The sequence below is a fragment of the Aquarana catesbeiana genome, linkage group LG08, assembly GCF_042186555.1.
Source record: "Aquarana catesbeiana isolate 2022-GZ linkage group LG08, ASM4218655v1, whole genome shotgun sequence".
NCBI classification, from domain to species: Eukaryota; Metazoa; Chordata; class Amphibia; order Anura; family Ranidae; genus Aquarana; species Aquarana catesbeiana.
This window is the reverse complement of record NC_133331.1, coordinates 190,957,438-190,979,762: the sequence shown is the minus strand read 5'-3', so window position 1 is coordinate 190,979,762 and position 22,325 is coordinate 190,957,438. Positions and strand designations below refer to the sequence as shown.

The window sequence follows — 22,325 nt, the reverse complement described above, 5'->3', positions numbered from 1 at the left end:
AATAAGTCAATACGCCAGGTGGTTCTGCACAATGCCAGAAGATCCACGTTGGGGGTCCTGGGACCACTCCCCCTGATCCAGTGCCTGATACCACACAGGTAAGCCACCTGCAAATTTTTGATGCCGGGAATGTGCACAGCTGAGAGTGCTAGAATGTTCTTCTCGGCCCACTGCAAAATGTGTGATGGTCCCAGAGCCTCTGCCAAATTTCTCATGTCATCCTGATTGACATAAGCCACTGCAGTGGAGCTGTCTGAATGGATCCTGACCAGGAGCCTCCAGAGAAAGTCTGTGGTGGAAGGAAAGAAAATGGATTAATCTATGACTTGCCTTACCCACCTGTTGCAACATAGGGTTATGCTCTTATTAATGACTACTGGGCAAAAAACACTTTATGCTGACTGGTTTTCCCTGTCAGAGTATGTTGTGTGTTTGTGGACACACCGTTCTCTGCAAATACATTTAAAGCTTTCATGGTTTTAAATGAGACATTTTACACTATATGTATACAAGGTATTACTTTGAACAAGGTCATATACACAACAGAAAATACATATTATAAAAAAAAGAGATTAAAGCCCTATAAAATGTAACTCCTTTGGGCCTTAAAGCTAAATTTATACAAATAGCCACAGCTAAACTAAAAATATCCCACACTCCAGCCTTGATCCTTGCTAAGGATGTAAGCCAACATAACCTGCCACTGGGGACAAATTATCATTTCACGGCTAGACAATGTATAGACAAGAAAAATAGAGATCAATAAAGCCTTAAGAGTCTTGATTTTTTTTTGTATACTCTGAAAAAGAAACTTGCAAGCGTGCTAATGACGTTATATAAAATAACTGTCAGCTCATAATTTACATATGCATGAACAAGTCTAACTAATAACTAATGAACAAAATGTTGAAATCGCTTGAGTGCATCTCTAATAAAACAAGAACTAGAGATTCACACCAATAATGATATTTACTTTGAGAATTTATATAGGTTTTAACACCTAAAATCTTTAAACACATTAGGTCAGAATTACAATTTTACCTCCAATGCATTTTTCTAGAAAAAATAAAACATAATGACAAAAAGGAAGCAAAAAGTAAAAAGATAAAGAAAGATCAAAAGATTGAGTCAAAAAGAAAACCTCACAAAGCATGAACACGTGACATGGAATTCTAGCATGGGACTTGTCTCCACGTGTTTTTTTTTTTTTTTTATACATTTATTGCTCGAGTAGTCACAAAGGAGTCTAAGGTCTGGCAATGTGTACTGAATCAGCCCTTTTCCAACAATTGCTTTTTAGTGTCGCTTTCTCACTTCTCACATTCTCCCTTGATACTGTGACTATCCAGACGGGGCAAGACCAAAGCTGACCATACTGATAGATGGACAAACTATATGATCCTATGCTCAAGGACTAGGCTATTGAGGTTATATTATAGAGTGGTAAAGAAAACTTCAGTATGTCAGAAGCACTCATAAGTGCCAACAAGTGGGAAGACTGAAAAAAGTGTGCAGTTTCAAATCCAGTTGGGCCATGCAGGACAGCACTATAGAGAACAGGCAAATTTCTGTCAGTCAATACCCGACTTAAATCCTAGTACACTCAGGCCGTGTCATGCGGCATCGGCTGGTTCAATAGAAGCTGCCCAACATTCGGCCTGTGTGTACTGCAGTCAGTCTGACAGAAGCCGGCTGTTCGGCTGGCTTCTGTCAAAGAGGCATGACTGAAAAAAGTCTGGCAATTGGCCAATGGCTAAGAGTGCTGATCGCAGTGTTCTGGTGGAGGGGTGGGGGGTGTCTCCCTGTCAGAACACAATAGCACAGGAGGGGAGATCGCTGTACTAAGATTGGGTAGTTAGTACAGCGGATCCTCAGCTGTCAGTTTGTTTTTTTTGTGTAGCCCCGCTGGGTTGAACTAAAACAAAAAAAAAACTACTAGTGTGTACCAGGCTTTTGGCTTAGCACTGCAAAAGAAAAATAGTCTTGGATGCCATTAGCTAAAAATATCCACATGTACGGCAGTATACAACTTTCTTGCTCAGACATCAGTTCACTGGATAAGGAAAAACCGACACAGAGGATGACCATTTAAAGAAAAAAAAAAAATCTGACAGGGGTAGCTTTCCTAAACTATTTTCCCTAATTCTATTTGGTACCACTAGAAGGCCAACCAAGAAGCATAAAATATATAAATGTTTGACTTGCCAGTAAAACCAGCTTCCTGGAGTTCAGAACATGTGCTCTTTTATCATTATGACAGGCACATCCAACAGCAGTCCAACTGGGAGATAGGCAATGCAGCAAACACTCAACAGACCCACAAAAAACAAACTGATTAAGACTTAATGGACTCCGAGCAGCTTGTAGCACTTTACTCTCGGCTTTAAAAGAGGGCACCTGATAGTAATGGGGTGGCAGCCTTGCATATCTGTGAAAGATGCCTGATGCTGGAAAGCTTGTGAATCTCTAACCAATCTGGTAGAGTGCACCTTTACAGTGAAGGGGGGGAACCCTATCCTTCAGACCAGAGGTGGAAAAACTCTGGCCCTCCAGCTGTTCAACTCAAGTCCCATGAAGCATTGCAAGAGTGTGACTGCCACAAGCCTGACGGGACTTGTAGTTCCACAACAGCTGGAGGGCCGGAGTCTGCCCACCCCTGTGTTAGACTACTATAGGCTCTAGTCAAAGCTTGGCTTTTGTAATCCACCTTGCAATGGTTAAGTGAGAGACAGGGAGACCCTTGCAGGAACCTTCAGAAAACACAAGAGGAAATCGGATTTCCAAAAGAAAAAAAAAAAAAGGCAGAAGGGCAATGTATGAATTAAGGTGGAAGGCAGAGACCAAAAGGAAAGGAGGCGGCCTTAGGGCTTGTTCACACTTGCTCAAAATACTGACACTTACCAAACGTTTCTACAGCGTTAATGCACGTTAATAGGTGCGGTTGATAAGCTTTTAAAGAGCACTAAAACACTCCCCCTAAACATCCTTTTGCATGGTTGACAAGCACTTTTGGTTTGTTAAAACCGTACCACAAACGCCTACAATAGCTGGTTGCTAAGGAGTGGACCAGGAAGCCAGCCACCGTGTCCTTAACAACCGATGAGTCATCAGCTGTCAGCCGGCTTCCCCGCTGACAGCTAGAAAAAGAATAAGTGGGGTCCATACCAGGCCCTCTGGGTCTGGTATGGATCTTGAAGAGGAACCCCACGCCAAAATAAACATAAAAAAACCCAAAAATAAATAAAACGACCTGTGTGGGGTCCCCCCCAAAAATCCATACAAGACCCTTATCTGAGCATGCAGCCCGGCAGGTTAGCAAAAGTGTGTGTGTGTGGGGGGGGGGGGGGGGGGGTATTAATTGTAGTAGCTCCACCGAGTCTTCTTCCTCCAGCCTTCTCCTTCCGCTGCTTTCTCCCTCCACCGATATCATCTTTTTCTTCTTCTGCTGCCGCCAACCCACTCAAAATAAAAAATCCGGTCCTGCTCTGACGCTAGCTCCGGCTGTTATGCCAGCTAAGATGTCTTCCAGTTCTTATAAAGCTATGGACCATGACCATCTAGTGATGTCACCCAGAGACCTCCCCCCTTGTGACGTCAGAGGGAGCCAGCGTCAGAGCAGGACTAGATTTTTTTATTTTAAGCGGGTCAGCGGCAGCAGCAGCAAAGTTAGAAGACGATGGCGGAGGGAGAAGACATCACCGGAAGTTGAAGAAAGCAGAGGAAAAAGACCAAAGGAAGAAGTCATCAAAATAAGGAGAAGACCGGAGGAAGAAGATTCGGAGCTACGACTGTGGAAATTCTACAATTAATGAAGGTCTTGTCAAAAACCACCTGTTTTTTGTAATCTGTTGCTAAGGATGTGGCAGCCAGCTTCCCAGCCGACTCCTTAACTACCAGCTAAAACTTCCATTGTACTACTGTGTTTCCCTGAAAATAAGACCGGGTCTTATATTCATTTTGGCTACAAAAAACACACTAGGGCTTATTTTCAGGGGGTGTCTTATTTATTTATGGTATGTACAATAATCTACATTTATTAAAATACAGTCATGTCATCATGAGGATCTTAAAGTGGTTGTAAACCCTTACAACACACTTTTTGCTACAGGTAAGCCTATAATAAGGCTTACCTATAGCTACCCTGGATATCTCCTAAACCTGAATGGTTTAGGAGATATCCCCTGTATTTGCCGACATCATCGGCACATGCGCACTGAAGCAATGGCACGGTGCCGTTGCTTCAGTTAGAGTGTGCCGTTACCGGCGGCTCCCATGCGCATGCACGGGAATGACGTTATCGCGGCTCCGGCCAATCACAGCACCGGAGCCTGCGATACCCGGAAGTAACTCCAGCAGTGATGTCACCGGCCGAAGTGGGTTTACAACCACTTTAAAAGTGGTTGTAACCCTAAAGCATGATAAACAGTACAGTGCTTGTGCTGTGTCATTTACCCCTCTCTATGGTCTAAAAAACCTGGAATAGAATAACATTTTTTAAGAAAGTTCCTGTGTCCCCCGTCTTTTCCCCCTCTGTCAGCTCAGGAGTCAGCATTATGACATTCTCATTACCCAAAAATAAACCTTGGTTTAAAGCATTGTATAATTATGTAATTCCTTTTGTAAAAAGATTATATTATGTGCAGTGTGTCTCCTTTTGCACATTATATAATCTTTTTACAAAACAGATTACATGTTTTTACAATGACTAACTAGGGCTTAATTTCGGGGTAGGGCTTATACTGCAGCCATCCCTGAAAATAACTCTAGATCTTATTTTCAGGGTAGGACTTTTTTTTTTTTAGGGGAAACAGGGTTACATGCCACAACTGTGCTGCAAATAAATTCCACAGAGTACTTTCTAGAGACGAGTTTGAAAGCATGATGCAAGGAGGAAGCAGAGTACCAAACTCCAGTTTGTAGGCCCTGTAAATGGCACTCTGGATTTTCTGGGACCAGAAGTCTGACAGACACTCTCCACATTGACAAGTAGGGGACACCCCATCACTGTGAAAAACATCTTGGCATTTTGACAGTATCTGGCAAACCGTTAAGGCAGTAGCTTAACTACTTCCAGACCGCCCACCGCACATATACTGCGGCAGGGCAGCCAGGTTGTGCAAAACAACGTACCTGCTCTCGGCAGCTGCCACCGCCATCCTAGGTGAGGGAATCAGGAAGTGAAGCGTTGCGGCTTCACTTCCCGGTTACCTACTGCGCATGCGCGAATCGCGCTGCGCGTCCCTAGTGGTCCCGGCTCTCTCCTGGGAGCTGTGTGTTCCCAGCAGACAGCGCGGTCGGGACGGGAAGAGGCATAGACTCCCATGGGAGTCTATGCCGGAAGTGGGTGCAAATACCTGTCTTAGACAGGTATCGGCACCCCCCTCCCCCCTGAAAGGTGCCAAATGTGACACCGGAGGGGGGGAGGGTTCCGAAAAGCGGAAGTTCCATTTTTGTGTGGAACTCCGCTTTAAGGGGGGTAAGACCTTCCGGGGCTGAAGTGGTTAAGGCCATAGGCAAAAGGTCTAACTGTGGCCAGAGGTATTTGTAAGCCTGGAACTAAGCTCTCAGGTCATGCGCTTAGTCCAGGCAGCAATGGCTTGACAAGACTACCACAGGTTGCATGGTAGGGCCTGCTAAAGAGCTTTAAAGAGGGCCTCTAACCTCTTGTCTACCAGGTCTTTGAATACAGGATTATCCCCCACAGAGGCTGTGAGGGTGTTAAGACAAGAATTGCAGGATCTATTACAGGAAGCAACAACTTATGAAGGAAACTATTCTCAATAGGATATTGTTGCGGGAGTAACATTTTCTGGGTGATGCCAGTCCCTATACAGGATGGGCTCTATAACAAAGTGGACCTGGAAGATCTCGGCTGGTTTAAGGAATTTTTAGAAACCCCATACTGGATAACTGCTTAGCAGATTTTTGGCTGCTCCAAGCCTAAGCAAGACCATACAGTATCCAAAAAGGTAGCTATGGTATTCTTTAGCTTAGAAGAAATGTATTTAACAGGTATGTCGCCTTGACCTATGTATCGCTCAAGGTTAAATCAAAGACAGAATCTGGAGAAAAAGCATTGCTGATTCCCTGCTATCAAAGGTCTCAAAGCCAGAAATTATGCCCCAAAATATGTAAAATGGTAGCAGAAAAATCTTCTGTACTGCAAAAGAGGAAGCTGGTGTGGCTGATGGGTCAGCTGAATGGTCAGATGAACGCAGGGAGTCAGAGTGGTAGCAACCATTAGAGCAGGTACCAGGGCCCTGGACAGGATGAATTACCAACCCTGAGGAAGCTAAAAGCTGAGTGTGAGTTGCCAGTGGCATGGCAAGCAGCAGCAGCAGCTCCCCAAACACAATGTGGCGCAAGTGCACAGACTATGTAGGCATGGAAGCGCCTTGTTCTCGCATGTGCACTAGGTGCCATAAAGGGGAAATTGTGGAGGCGCAGTAGCTCCACAATACGCATACCAGCAATTAAATTTGGCACCAAGATAAATTTAACCTCAGCAGTCCCAGTTCTTAGCTCGGATCACTAGAGGGGTGGTTGGTGGCTCCCCGTTTACATTAGTTGGATCTAGAGCAGTGGTTCTCAGCCTGGGGGTCAAATGATGATTTGCCAGAGGTCACTGAATCCTGGGTTGTTCCTGAAGCCTGTACCGCTCTCCCAATCTTTTTGCAGCCGCCCAGCAGGGCAGTCCCTAGAGCCTGTGGAGCCTTTTAGGCCAAAAATTTCAATTTTGGTCTCATCTGACCAGAGCACCTTCTTCCACATGTTTGCTGTGTCCCCCACATGGCTTCTCACAAACTGCAAAAGGGACTTCTTTTTGGCTTTCTTTCAACAATGGCGTCCTTCTTGCCACTCTACAATAAAAACCAGATTTGTGGAGTGAACGACTAATAGTTGCCCTGTGGACAGATTCTCACACCTGAGCTGTGGATCTCTGCAGCTCCTCCAGAGTTACCATGGGCCTCTTTGGCTTCTCTGATTAATGCTCTCCTTGCCCAGCCTGTCAGTTTAGGTAGACAGCCATGTTTGCAGTTGTGTCATACTCTATTTTCGCATGATGGATTGAACAGTGCTCCATGAGATGATCAAAGCTTGGGATATTTTTTTATAACCCAACCTTGCTTTAAACTTCTCCACAAATGTATCCATGACCTGTCTGCTGTGTTCCTTGGCCTTCATGATGCTGTTTGTTCACTAAGGTTCTCCAACCAACCTCTGAGGGCTTCACAGAACAGCTGTAATTATACTGAGATTAAATTACACACAGGTGGACTCTTTACTAATAAGGTGACTTCTGAAGGCAATTGGTTCCACCAGATTTTAGTTAGGGGTACCAGAGTAAAGGAGGCTGAAGACAAATGCACGCTAGAGCTGCACGATTCTGGATAAAATGAGAATTTTTTTTTTTTGCTTAGAATAAATATCACAATTCTCTTACGATTCTCTGCGCAACATAATCTTTCACATTATACAAAAAAATTGGGCCAACTTTACTGTTTAGTTTTTTTAATTCATTGAAGTATATTTTTTCCTTAAAAAACTGCTTTTGAAAGACCGCTGCGCAAATACGGTGTGACATAAAATATTACAACAATCTCCATTTTATTCTCTAGGATCTCTGCTTTTATATATATATGTGTCATGTTTGGGGGGGGGGGGGGGGGGTTAAGTAATTTTCTAGCAAAAAAAATACTTATTTTTACTTGTAAGCAACAAGTGTCAAAAAAGGTTTAGTCTAAGTGGTTAAACTCCATTTACAGACAAAAGTTCAGATAAACATTTGCAGGCTGAGTTTTTTTTTGCTCAGCTCTGCACTTGATTAACACGATCGGGGGAAATGCTGTATTAAGATCAGGAAGGGGGTTGAATCATGATAATGATTAATCATACAGCTCTAATGCATGCCACAGTTTTCAGATATTTGTAAAAAAATTGTGAAAACCGTTTATCATTTTTGTGCCACTTTGTGTTGGTCCATCACAAAATCCCAATAAAATATACATTCACGTTTCTGGTTGTAACATGACAAATGCGGAAAATGTCAAGGGAAATGAATACTTTTTAAAGGCACAGTATTGGCCAATGTATATGGCTTGATTCAAAAGAAGGTAAAAACAGTGGTAGCAAGACAAAAATTAACCTACCCTCCACCTCATCCAAGGCAATCAAGTTATTTAAATGTTGCTTCTCACAAATTACCTCACCCATTGCTCTATTTTAGGTGTAACCTTTAAACAGAGCAAACCAATAAAAATATATTTGTTAAATGTATATACATACAATGACTATGTTTAGCTCACAAGATAGCTACTTTTGGAGTTTAGCAGGTAGGGGTAGGGCAACTTCCTTATGCTAAGTGTTACAGCGAGTTTGTATGACTTAAATTTAGAAAGAAATATGCACATTCAGTCTTGCTTTGACAATATTTTCTGTACTCTGCCATGTTAAACCAATATAAAACATGTCTGTAAGGCAACAACAAAATTAAGAGTGAGTTTAACCACTTGACGACCGCTGCACGACGATGTACGTCGGCAGAGCGGCACGGGCAGGCAAAAGGGCTTACATGCACGTCCCTGCCTGCCCGTGGGTGGGGGGTCCGATCACCCCCCGTCGCCAGTGTCACTAAGCGATCGTTTTTCTGATCGCTGTATTAGTGACACAGGTGACGCTAGTTAAGGAGGTAAGTATATAGGTTCTCCGTCAGTGTTTTATAGCGACAGGGACCCCTATATACTACCTAATAAAAGTTTTAACCCCCTGATTGCCTCCTAGTTAACCCTTTCACCAGTGATCACCATATAATTGTTACGGGTGACGCTGGTTAGTTTGTTTATTATAGTTTTAGGGCACCCGCCGTTTATTATCTTATAAAAGTTTAACCCCCTGATCGCCCGGCGGTGATACAAGTTAAGTTCTTAGGGTCAGATAAGATCTGCGTCGCCCCAGGCAGCGTCAAGTTAGCGCCAGTACCGCTAAAACCCACGCACGCAGCATACACCTCCCTTAGTGCTATAGTATCTGAACGGATCGATATCTGATCCGATCAGATCTATACTAGCATCCCCAGCAGTTTAGGGTCCTCAAAAACGCAGTGGTAGCGGGATCAGCCCAGATACCTGCTAGCACCTGCGTTTTGCCCCTCGGCCCAGCCCAGCCCACCCAAGTGCAGTATCGATCGATCACTGACACAAAACACTAAGCACACATAACTGCAGTGTTCGCAGAGTCAGGCCTGATCCCTGCGATCGCTAACAGTTTTTTGGTAGCGTTTTGATACAGTCGCTGACAGTCGGGAGCTTTTTTGCCTGTGAGTCTCACTAGTGTACCCCTAAATTTAGAGCCCAAAATGTCAAATAGAAGGTACACTAGTAAAGAGGCCTACACGTTTCTGAGCATGACAGATAGTGAAGAGGAAGTCACTCATCTGTCAGATTCAGGCTCAGAATACGATCCTGTAGAGGACAGCGGCTCCATGACAGATAGCTCTGACGACGGAGTTGTGGTCCCTGCTAAGGTCAGGCGTACCAGACCCCAATCTTCTTCTTCTGTCCTTGAAGTGCAAGAACCGAAGGGCTCTCGTATGGAGCAGAGAAGTACTAATGCCGCTATTCCTTCTGGTGAACTGGCAAGCACCAGCGGCCTAGTACACCCTGGTCGTACATCCAGCACTGCAGTAACACTTGGTGACGTGGCGAGTCCCATAAGTGCAGTTCAAGCTGGTGAGGTGGCAAGCACAAGTAGTGTCCCGCTGCCACCAAGAAGACAAAGACAGGCCCGTCGTGCCCATAGTGCCCTTCCTGCTGCATTCGCCAATCCGAATTGGGAACTCACCACTTCTGCAGCACCCGTACTTCCCCCATTCACTGGCCAACCCGGAATTCAGGTGGAAACAGTTGATTTTACGCCACTGGATTTTTATTCACTGTTTTTCACCGAAGATCTATAGATCTATTGTGGACCAAAGCAATTTATACGCTGGTCAACACATCGCCGCTAATCCCCAGTCCTCCCTTGCCAGAGATTGGAAACCAATTACGGTCTCAGAATTTAAGCTCTTTCTGGGCCTTTCCCTCAACATGGGCTTGAATAAAAAGAGTAAGTTGCGGTCATATTGGTCCACTGACCCAATTTACCATGCGCCCGTGTTCTCTGCCTCCATGGCCAGGGCACGATACGAGCAGATTTTGCGGTTCATGCACTTCAACGACAATGAAGTCTGTAGTCCTCGTGGAAACCCTGAATACGATCGGCTCTACAAAATTCGGCCCCTCGTAAAGCACTTCAACCAATGTTCTGCAGACTTGTTTATGCCCCATCAAGTTGTCTGCGTTGATGAGTCCCTGATTAAATTTTCTGGCCGCTTGTCATTCAAACAGTACCTTCCCAGCAAGCGTGCCAGATATGGGGTCAAGATGTATAAGCTCTGTGACAGGGCCACAGGCTATACATGTAGATTTATGGTTTACGAGGGCAAAGATAGTCACATAGAGCCGACAAACTGCCCTGACTACATAGGAAGTGCTGGCAAGATAGTGTGGGACTTGGTGTCACCCTTATTCGGAAAGGGGTACCATTTATATGTGGACAATTATTACACGAGCGTGCCACTTTTTAGTCACTTGTTTGATCAGCAGATTGGAGCATGTGGCACCATGCGACCTAATCGCTGGGGCTTTCCCCAGCGGCTTGTAGATTCCCGTGTTAGGCTGGGGGAGAGAGCCTGCTTGCAGTGTAATAATTTGCTCGCTATGAAGTGGAGGGATAAGAAGAATGTTTTCGTTCTCACCTCCCTTCATGCAGACACGACGGCCCAAATTACTACGGTGACTGGTGTTGTGGAGAAACCCCTCTGTGTCCACGAATATAACCAAAATATGGGAGGGGTGGACCTCAATGACCAGTTGTTGGCGCCGTACCTAGTTGCCTGTAAGGCCAGACGCTGGTACAAAAAAGTGTCTGTTTATTTCAATTGGCTTTGCTGAACGTGCTATACAGAGCTTCAGGACGGACTGGATCCTTCCTTAAATTCCAGGAAGAGATCAGCAGAGCCCTTCCGTTTCCAGACAGTGCTCCACCTCACCTTCCCCAACCAAAGGCAGTAAGCCGGCTGCATGAGAGGCATTTTCAATATGTCCTCCGGAGTACCCCTACCCAACGAGCCCCCCAAATAAAATGTTGTGTCTGCAGAAAGCGAGGATTTAGGCGTGACACCCGGTATTATTGTCCCTCCTGTCCTGGCAATGCTGGTCTTTGCATTGGTGAATGTTTTGAGCGCTACCATTCACTAGTTGAGTGTTAGCGTAGGGTACAGCATTGCACAGACTAGGACACACTTTTACAGGGTCTCCCAAGATGCCATTGCATTTTGAGAGACCCAAACCTGGAACCGTTACAGTTATTAAAAAAAAAATGTAAAAAAAAAGTAAAAAAAAAAAAAAAAAAAAAAACCACAAAAAAATAAAAAATAAAATTAAAAAAACAAAAATAGTTGTCGTTTTATTGTTCTCTCTCTCTCTATTTTCTCTCTATTGTTCTGCTCTTTTTTACTGTATTCTATTCTGCAATGTTTTATTGTTGTTATGTTTTATCATGTTTGTTTTTCAGGTATGTAATTTTTTTATAGTTTACTGTGTTTTAACCATTTTTTTGTTTTCAGGTACGCCATTCAGCTGGATTTATTTATCTTGACAGCAACAGCGTTTGCTCCCACGATACATAAAGCCGTGACTCCAGCGCTGTCGGAGGTGATTTCACCACCACAGTTACATACTTCAGCATATATGCCGAAGCGCGGGGGCAGCAGTGGGTGGATGAGCGATTTGCTCCTGCCTTTTGCGGGAGGATGCCCCCATGCTTCGGCATATATAAACGGTGCATGTATGCCCACCATTAGAAGTGGGTGGATGAAGGGAGGTATTCTAGTGGTGGGCATACCCACCGATCAATATCTTTTTTTTGTTCAGCCCACAGGCTGCATGAAAAAAAAGTTTACAATATATTCCCAACAAGGACCAGCAACGTACTGGTATGTTGCTGGACTTTGAGTGGTTATACCAGAATGATGCCTGCAGGTTTAGGTATCATCTTGGTATCATTCTTTTCAGCCAGCGGTCGGCTTTCATGTAAAAGCAATCCTAGCAGCTAATTAGCCTCTAGACTGCTTTTACAAGCAGTGGGAGAGAAGGCCCCCCCTCCCCACCGTCTTCCATGTTTTTCTCTGGCTCTCCTGTCCCAACAGGGAACCTGAAAATGCAGCCGGTGATTCAGCAAGCTGACCATAGAGCTGATCAGAGACCAGAATGGCTCCAAACATCTCTATGGCCTAAGAAACCGGAAGCTACGAGCATTTCATGACTTAGATTTCGCCGGATGTAAACAGCGCCATTGGGAAATTGGGAAAGCATTTTATCACACCGATCTTGGTGTGGTCAGATGCTTTGAGGGCAGAGGAGAGATCTAGGGTCTAATAGACCACAATTTTTTCAAAAAAGAGTACCTGTCACTACCTATTGCTATCATAGGGGATATTTACATTCCCTGAGATAACAATAAAAATGATTAAAAAACATAAAAATGAAAGGAACAGTTTAAAAATGAGATAAAAAAAAAAATCAAAAAAAATAATAAAGGGAAAGAAAAAAAAAAAAAAAAAGCACCCTTGTCCCCCCCTGCTCTCGCGCAAAGGCGACCGCAAGCATCGGTCTGGCGTCAAATGTAAACAGCAATAGCACCATGCATGTAAGGTATCACTGCGAAGGTCAGATCGAGGGCAGTAATTTTAGCAGGAGACCTCCTCTGTAAATCTAAAGTGGTAACCTGTAAAGGCTTTTAAAGGCATTTAAAAATGTATTTAGTTTGTTGCCACTGCACGTTTGTGCGCAATTTTAAAGCATGTCATGTTTGGTATCCATGTACTCGGCCTAAGATCATCTTTTTTATTTCATCAAACATTTGGGCAATATAGTGTGTTTTAGTGCATTAAAATTTAAACAAATGTGTGTTTTTTCCCCAAAAGATGCGTTTGAAAAATCGCTGCGCAATTACTGTGTTAAAAAAAAAAAAAATGAAACACCCACCATTTTAATCTGTAGGGCATTTGCTTTAAAAAAATATATAATGTTTGGGGGTTCAAAGTAATTTTCTTGCAAAAAAAAATAATTTTTACATGTAAACAAAAAGTGTCAGAAAGGGCTTTGTCTTCAAGTGGTTAGAAGAGTGGGTGATGTGTGACATAAGCTTCTAAATGTTGTGCATAAAATGCCAGGACAGTTCAAAACCCCCCCAAATGACCCCATTTTGGAAAGTAGACACCCCAAGCTATTTGCTGAGAGGCATGTCGAGTCCATGGAATATTTTATATTGTGACACAAGTTGCGGGAAAAAGACAATTTTTTTTTTTATGCACAAAGTTGTCACTAAATGATATATTGCTCAAACATACCACATGTGTGAGACTTTTTGGGAGCCTAGCCGCGTACAGGACCCCGAAAACCAAGCACCGCCTTCAGGCTTTCTAAGGGCGTAAATTTTTGATTTCACTCTTCACTGCCTATCACAGTTTCGGAGGCCATGGAATGCCCAAGTGGCACAACCCCCCCCCCCCCCCAAATTACCCCATTTTGGAAAATAGACACCCCAAGCTATTTGCCGAGAGGTATAGTGAGCATTTTGCAGACCTCACTTTTTGTCACAAACTTTTGAAAATTGAAAAAAGAAAAAAAAAAAAACAAACAAACATTTTTCTTGTCTTTCTTCATTTTCAAAAACAAATGAGAGCTGCAAAATACTCACCATGCCTCTCAGCAAATAGCTTGGGGTGTCTACTTTCCAAAATGGGGTCATTTTGCGGGGTTTTGTGCTATCTTGGCATTTTATGGCCTTCGAAACTGTGATAGGTAGTGAGGAGTGAAATCAAAAATTTACGCCCTTAGAAATCCTGAAGGCGGTGATTGGATTTCGGGGCCCCGTATGAAGCTAGGCTCCCAAAAAGTCCCACACATGTGGTATCCCCGTACTCAGGAGAAGCAGCAGAATATATTTTGGGGTGTAATTCCACATATGCCCATGGCATGTTTGAGCAATATATCATTTAGTGACAACTTTTTGTAAATTTTTTTTTTTTGTCATTATTCAATCACTTGGGACAAAAAAAAAAAAAATATATTCAATGGGTTCAACATGCCTCTCAGCAATTTCCTTGGGGGTGTCTACTTTCCAAAATGGGGTCATTTGGGGGGGTTTTGTACTGCCCTGCCATTTTAGCACCTCAAGAAATGACATAGGCAGTCATAAACTAAAAGCTGTGTAAATTCCAGAAAATGTACCCTAGTTTGTAGACGCTATAACTTTTGTGCAAACCAATAAATATATGCTTATTGACATTTTTTTTTACCAAAGACATGTGGCTGAATACATTTTGGCCTAAATGTATGACTAAAATTGAGTTTATTGGATTTTTTTTTATAACAAAACAGTAGAAAATATCATTTTTTTTTTCAAAATTTTCGGTCTTTTTCCGTTTATAGCGCAAAAAATAAAAAACGGCAGAGGTGATCAAATACCATCAAAAGAAAGCTCTATTTGTGGGAAGAAAAGGACGTGAATTTCGTTTGGGTACAGCATTGCATGACTGCACAATTAGCAGTTAAAGCGACGCAGTGCCAAATTGAAAAAAGTCCTCTGGTCCTTAGGCAGCATAATGGTCCGGGGCTGAAGTGGTTAAATGAACTTTCAAAAGTCAAGGAAAAAGTGCGTGCGAAACTAATTACTACTTCTTTTTGTGTTTCACAGGTGAAGTACAAGACTAAGAAAATAAACTATAATTTAAAAATGAACAACTGTGCATTTATGTTTGTCAATGTTTACGATAAAGCGAACTTTCCTTTGGGTCTGATTTACTTGGCTCCATTGGGAAAGAAAAAAAAAAATCACTTTTTTTTTTAGTTTAAGCTTAAAATGAGATGCTGTGGGAGCCCTTCACCAAGTGCCATTGGAAACAGATGACTGGCACAGGAACAGCCCTGGAAACCAAAAGACATCCCCAAAAACATTACTGAGATAGGCAGAGCTTAGCAGTTATACGAAAGAATTTACAATGTAAACTCAGCGGATTGCCTAGTTAGTAACATCTATGGGGACTGCATAAAAGCCTTTAACGCCAATGATGCCAGCCTTTCAAACGTCTCATCAGTATGGCAAGATCCTGTGGACTATGCAGCAGTATAACTATATGGCAGCTATGCCACCCCTGTTACTTATTATAAACTTAAAACATATTAGAATCTGATTATACAACTTCTGAACAATAACCTCTAGTTTTACTTTTTTAAAATGAAGCACATAAACCTAAAAAAATTATATATAAAAACAGGGCTCCACATATTCCAGGCACCAGGTCGCCATGGCAACAATTGTGTCCTGGCACCTAGGCTGTCACCCAAATTCTTCCACAACCCCCGTCCCCATGTATCCCGGCCCTGCTTGGCCCACTTGTGGGCCTGGGATTGTCATAGCATGTGCAACCGAGTAGAGAAGAGGGAGGAGAGCGCTCTCCTCCGCTTCTTGTTGGTGACCTGGAAGTGATGTGCCCGACGTCACTTCCAGGTCCCCGTTGACAGTTTCCCTGGCCCTGAAGGCCGGGAAAGAATGTAATGCAGTGCGATGTGCATTACATTCATTGGAGCACAGAGGAGACATGAAGGATCTTCTATACCTTTGATGTATCAAAGAGCACCTGTTATCAAAAAAAAAAAAAATTAAATCTCCCCCAAAAATTGAGGCCCCCCCATTTTCACATATACATAAGTGTAAACGTAAATACCAAGGCGCCTACACCACAAAGCATCGATTGTGATACTCATGTTACATAGCGCCATGCTCGCCGAAATGAGAGCAATAATTCAAGCACCAGACCTCCTTCATAATGCTAAACTAAAGATTAGTAGGGGCTTTTAAAACGCCGCCTATGGAAAACAAAGGTTACTAAAGTTTGTTGCCATTTCACAGGCGCACAAATTAAAGGTTTGACATGTTGGGTAATTACTTGGCGCAACCTCTGATTTTATATATTACTAAAAAAATGGGTAATTTGTAGCGTTTTTGTGCCCCCCTAAAATCAACTTTAGATTAATTTTTACTGAAATGTTTCCTAGACCTTTGCGGTAATATGGGACATACAAAATTGGAACTACCACCAGTTTATTCTCTAGGGTGTCTGCTTTCAGAAAATAGAGTGTTTTATGTAATATACAATCCTAAAGTTATTTTTTAAACATGTGCAAAAAAACCCCACAAAAACTGCTCTGGCAGCGAAAGGGTTAAAAGGATAAGTTCACCTTCGGAAACATGCTTCATGTTTCACCTGTAAGCTTTGTTAAAAAAATAAATTAAAAAACTGGCTTCCGTTTTAGCTGGCTCCTAGATTCAAAGTAAATTTGTCAAGCCCTATATATTAATATGTATATTCAGTCAGGTAGGCCATCATAACACATAGTTGGTGATGAAGACTTGTAAAAGGAAAGGCTAAAATAAGGTTTAAAGCCTTGCCTTCCCACTTCTGGTAAACATGCGGCATACTTTTTCAATAAATCACAGCATAAATACTGAATTTGTCACTTCTTCAGCACAGTCATGTGTTCGCAAAGCTCTGTCCACCATGCGCCAGAAACTTGCTGCAGTCAAATGGAGCGAACGCTCTACGCCATCAAAAATGAACAGTATACTACAAGCGAGCGTCATCATGGCCCAGTGACTTACTGTAAGCCCCACTGTCAAGCCTCTTAATGGCACATGCCCCATTAGATACTAAAAATCTGTAAAGCTTTGCAAAAATGATCAATAAAGTTTATTAACTCCGGATGAAAGAGCAACAAGGACAGCAGCAATGTCAGGCAGGGGGAGGGCTAGATGGACTTACAGATTTGTATACACTAACAAATTGAACCCAAGCTCTAGCCAACACTCCAAGTAGTTAAACAGTTTTGTTACTTTTGGGATGAAGGTTTTACATAAATAAAAGCTGACCATTGTAAGCAGCCTTGTCGGTTTTAAATGGTTTGTCTCTATCCTCTAACTGCTAAATCTACAAAACAGCCCGTTCTGTTGAAAAACAACAGCCTTACTGGCCGAATCTGGCTAGGCAGGTCATAAGCTTTTTTTTGTGCTACTGGTACTCTTTATCAAATCTTTGCTTTTAACCACTTGCTCTCCAGAAGATTTAACTATTCATGACAAGACTATTTTTTTGCTATTCAGGACTGTGCTATTTTAACTGGAAATTGCATGATCATTCATTACTGTACCCAAGTTCAATTTATATCATTTTTTTTTCCACGCAAATATAGCTGTCTTTTGGTGGTATTTGATCACCACTGGGCTTTTTATTATATAAATGAAAAAGACCGAAACTTTTTAAAAAACAAAAAACAATATTTTTTTACTGCTATAAAATGCATCAAATTTTTTTTTTTTTTTTTAAATAATCAAATTCATAAATTAAGGCCAAACTGTATTCTGATACAAGTCTTTGGTAAAAAAAAAAAAAAAGAGAGAAAAGGAAAAGGGAGAGCTGTAGTAAACAAGTGGTGTTTGGACTGCTTGGCACTTATTAACTAATATGACAGCTATCAGTGGGATACGAAGTCCAGCCCACGTACTAGTGTTATGTGTTGTCTATTTTTTAAGCAGAGGTCCTAGAGGAAAAAAAAAATGGTGTTGCAATCTTTTTATGTCACATGGTATATGTGCTGTTTTTCAAATGCAATTTTGTTGGAAAAAAATTCAATTTTAATGCTCAAAAAACACAATGTAATACCCAATTGTTTAGTAAAATATAAAAGATGACGTTACGCTGAATAGATGGCAAACGTGTCTCGCTTTAAAACTGCGTACACCCATGTAATGTGAACAAACTACAGTACTTGAAAACCTCCAGATTACCAGTTTAGTGTTACATAGGTGGTCTGGTGCTAGAACTATTGCTCTCGCTATAACTCTCGTGGCGATACCTCGCGTGTGGTGTGAATCTTTTAAATTATGTTTATCACTTTTATTGCTATCACAAGAGATGAACAACAGCTTTTGTGATAGCATTGGCAATGATAGGTTCGTTTTACTGAGGAATCTGAGGTCTATTAGACCCCAGATCTCTCCTCTGCACATAAAAGCATCTGATCAAACCGAGATCAGACTAAATGCTTTCACATTGCCCAATCCCCCCAAGTTTAGCGTCTTCCCCCTTCACTGCAGAGAAATGAAAACATGCTGCAGAATTCCACAAAACAATCTCCCACACCTGCAGTGCTCACAGAAAACAATTGTAATGTTGAGTACCCACAGCAAATGCAAGTAGCGCTAAAGTGTCGGAAAGATGGGAATGTGCAAGTAGGCATCCTAGATGTCCACAGAGACAGGGTGCTGTCTCGGATGGAGGGAAGCACTGACAGACTGGGGAGGATACCAAAAAGAATTTATGTACCCTGAAGAGGGTGTTGATTACTTGTTGATCCAGTATAGGATGGATGTCTTTTTTTGGATGATGAAAAGAGGTTAATAGAAACCTTAAAACTTCTTTTTTCCAGAACATTAGCTATGACTCCTTCAGAGAAGACTGCTCTAAAGCAGCATAAAGGTTCTCCAGTCTTTGTGGGCATGTTGGCAAGTTTGACAACATGAAGCAGGGTGGAGGCAGAGACCAAATTCTGCTTTGTAGACGTTCTAGACCCAAACATTTGAAACGCTCTGGGACCGGACAACTGCGAAGGCCAACAGGCCTCCCCCAACTTTGGCAAGTGGGGCCATCCCCTCATTATGAGGACGACTTGCTTGCATACTAAGTGGACTGGGGAGGTTGGGTCAGGACTTTTTTTTTGGCACTGCTCCACCAACAAACATTTTAGCCAAATGATACCTCGCAATTGTATTGAAAGGAGGCCCACTCTGCATATTATCCACTAATCTGTCAACACGATACAATAGAATCATAGGTCAAATGTCAAAGTCTTGCAGGCTTTCGGAAGGCCTCCATAGGGTACTGCTGGTTAAAAGGCTTAGGTAGAGCAAGGACCATTTGCAGGTTAGGACAATCACTACACAGGACCAGATGCAATAAATAGGGAATGCACTGAAAATTCTTAACAGGTTGAGGGCTCTTTAGATAACATGGGCTAGTCACTTTAGGTGTAGCCGAAGCAGACAGCAGCTACAAACCGAGGCAATCGCAGGCTGAGAGACGGTACCCTTACGTTTTGGCACGATATCTGCTGACCACAACATCTCGTTTACCATGTCCACAATCCTTCCCCTCCTCACCTGACTGTGCAGAAGAAACTGCAGCCTCAGGGAATTCAGAGACAGACTCTGGTGTGGAAGCACACTTGCAGCCCCAGTGCTCAGTTGTACAAAAAAAGATAAAATTAATTATATACAGTGGGGATGGAAAGTATTCAGACCCCCTTAAATTTTTCACTCTTTGTTATATTGCAGCCATTTGCTAAAATCATTTAAGTTCATTATTTTTCCTCATTAATGTACACACAGCACCCCATATTTACTGTGATAAATAATATAGTCATGACAAAGAATTCAAACTATATAACCTGAAGACCTTAATGAAAAAGATTTCAGAGACTTTATGTAAAGTTCTAAATTATTGCAAGCTCTCTCAGCGGACAAGCAAATCCTGGAATACAAGTCAAGTAACGCTGTACTTTACAATGCCATTCTCAAAGAGGAGAAATACACATTTCTGCCACTAGGGGTCACTGCAGGGGATATGCTCCAGTTTAGTTTGCTTGTGGGCTCCATCTTGTACCTCCTACAGTTGGTTGTTTGTTGGGATACAGTAGATACAGCTTCTGTCCTCTCAGACCTTAATTGACAGGTAAGAGGGTACATTTGTGTGACATATTAGTTTATCTTTATAACTAGGGTTGTCCCGACACCACTTTTTTAGGACCGAGTACAAGTACCGATACTTTTTTTCAAGTACTCGCCGATACCGATTACCGATACTTTTTTTTTAATGTCACGTGACAATTTTTTTTTTTTTTTTTTTTTTTTAACAGTGCTTGCTTTTTTTGGGGGGGGGGGAGGGGGTGAACGTTGTATGTGTGTTATTTTTTTTTTTTTACAATTTTTTTTTTTTTACAATAATATTTTTTTTATTCTTTATTGTTTTTTTTTTTTTTTTTTTTTTTTTTTTTAATCAGCCCTTTTGGGGGGTTTTGGTGAGATATCAGGGGTCTTAACAGACCTCTGATATCTCCCCCTTGAGACAGAGCAAGAGACAGAGGATAGAGATTCCCCAGTCCCTTTCTCTGCAGCGTCAGCTGCACTGAGAATGAATGGAGAGAAGACAGCGGCTTCTCTCCATTCATAAACTGACACATTGTAATCACAGGAGATTACAATGTTTCAGTTATGTGAATGGACAGAGTCAGCTGACTCTCTCCATACACAAAGGAAGGAGGAGGAGGGGGACGGAGGAACGGAGGGGGAGAACGGAGGGGACAGATAAGGAGAGCAGAACGGAGGGGACAGATAAGAAGAGCAGAACGGAGGGGACAGCTGAGAGGGACAGATAAGGAGAGAGGAATGCAGCGGACAGCGAAGAGGCACAGAGGAACGGAGGGGGCATGGAGGAAGATGCAGTGACAGTCAGCTGTGACCGATCACAGCTGTATGTCACTAAAGCAGCTGAAAGCCGCTGGGGGAGAATCTTTGTATCTCCCCCATGCGCCGATCACAGCTGTCTTCCAGGTATCGGTGGAAGCATCGGGAGCATTTGCCCAAGTACAAGTACTTGGGCAAATGCTCGGTATCGGTGCCGATACCGATACCGATACTAGTATCGGTATCGGGACATCCCTATTTATAACCTTTGAGGCTCCATTCACACCATGGTGTTACGGATTGTGGACGGAATCGCCGTGATTCTGCCCGCGATGGCAAATTGCCGCAAATCACGAGACGCCCTTGCGATCACCATTACTTTCAAAAGGCACCCAAATTGTGGTGCGATTTTGCCGCGATTGTCACCCGACGAATCGCAGAACAAGAGAATTTCTTTTGGGCGACAGGCGTCAATCGCGGCAAAATGGAGCCGCGATTTGGGTGCCACTGAAAGTAATAGGGATCGCAAGGGTGTCTTGCAGCGATTCAGAATTGCAGTGTTTCGGCCCACAATCCGGAACGCTATGGTGTGAATGGAGCCTATTCGTGTTCTCGACCATCACAGCATAATAATAACCGATAATCTGCTAAGTAAATTGTTTTTTCTTTTTTTCCTCTTTCAGTAAAAATGGTGAGACCAACATCTAGAGTTTAGAAACATTTCCACAGTGCAATTTCTGCTGAGAGCAAAGCTGCAATTTGGAAATATTGTGAGAAGAAAGTTTTTTTCCAAATGCCACAAGGATGACAGAACACACCCCCTTGCATGCCAGAGTTGGCTTAAAAACATTAACAAATACTTTATGGAATTAAATAATAAGGACCATAATGAAAGTGCAAGTAGCTCTTTCCTCCAGAATTTTTAATGGATTATCACAAAGTGGTTCTTCACCAGCAGCATCTTCAAGTGAGGAAGTGTTAAAAACCACTGCCTCCCAAAAATACTTGTTATTCTTTCAATTTGTAAAACTACTCCACGGTGAATTTTTATTTTTTTCAATTTCTCAGAAAATGTAATTTTTTTCCAGGAAAAAAAAAAAAAAAGAAAAGGGGGGGGGGGGCACGTTTTTTCCCCATGGCTTTAAAATTTCCAGAAATGTTACATCTCTACATGAAAAAAATAAGTAAACTGAGTGAACACCCTTGAGACAGTAAAGATTAGATATATAGGCAATATAAAATAGCTCGTCACCAACCTTGAATATGAACTCCAAGAAGAAAGGACCCAAACAAAGCAGCAAACACATGCTTTATCACAGTCATCTTTTTTATTGGCGGCATTTTTCCAGGAAAGAGAATTCTAGCGTTTGGAGCTATGCAGAATATTTTCACAGATAGAGATCTTCTTTGGTTAAATTTGTTCCTGTAAATAAAAGTTTAAATATAATTACCAAAATGAGAAAATTTAAATAAACAGTTCCAATGTAAACAAATTTTTACAAAAATCCATAAGATCTCGAAACAAAAAAAAAAACAAAAAAAAAAACAAACAGTTAAAAGTACATCTAAACTTGAGAACAAACATTTAATATACTGCAGCTTACAGGCGTGTATTAGTTGCACTCATTAACTTTTTCCAGGCTAAGTGCGTTTTATGCAAATACTGACAAAAATCTGTTAATCCTGCCAAAAATCTTGTACCTTGT

General features: G+C 42.2%; 1 protein-coding gene across 3 annotated transcripts in view; it reads right to left on the bottom strand.

Moving 5' to 3' along the window:
• Nucleotides 1-22,325, bottom strand: part of BMPR1A (bone morphogenetic protein receptor type 1A) — a 178,209-nt gene that overhangs the window by 64,544 nt on the left and 91,340 nt on the right. For all 3 annotated transcript variants that reach the window (XM_073596732.1, XM_073596731.1, XM_073596733.1), the window contains exon 3: nt 21,876-22,042. In XM_073596732.1, coding sequence (XP_073452833.1) covers nt 21,876-21,960 — 85 coding nt within the window. In that variant the 5' untranslated portion in view covers nt 21,961-22,042. The remainder of the gene's footprint in view (nt 1-21,875; nt 22,043-22,325) is intronic.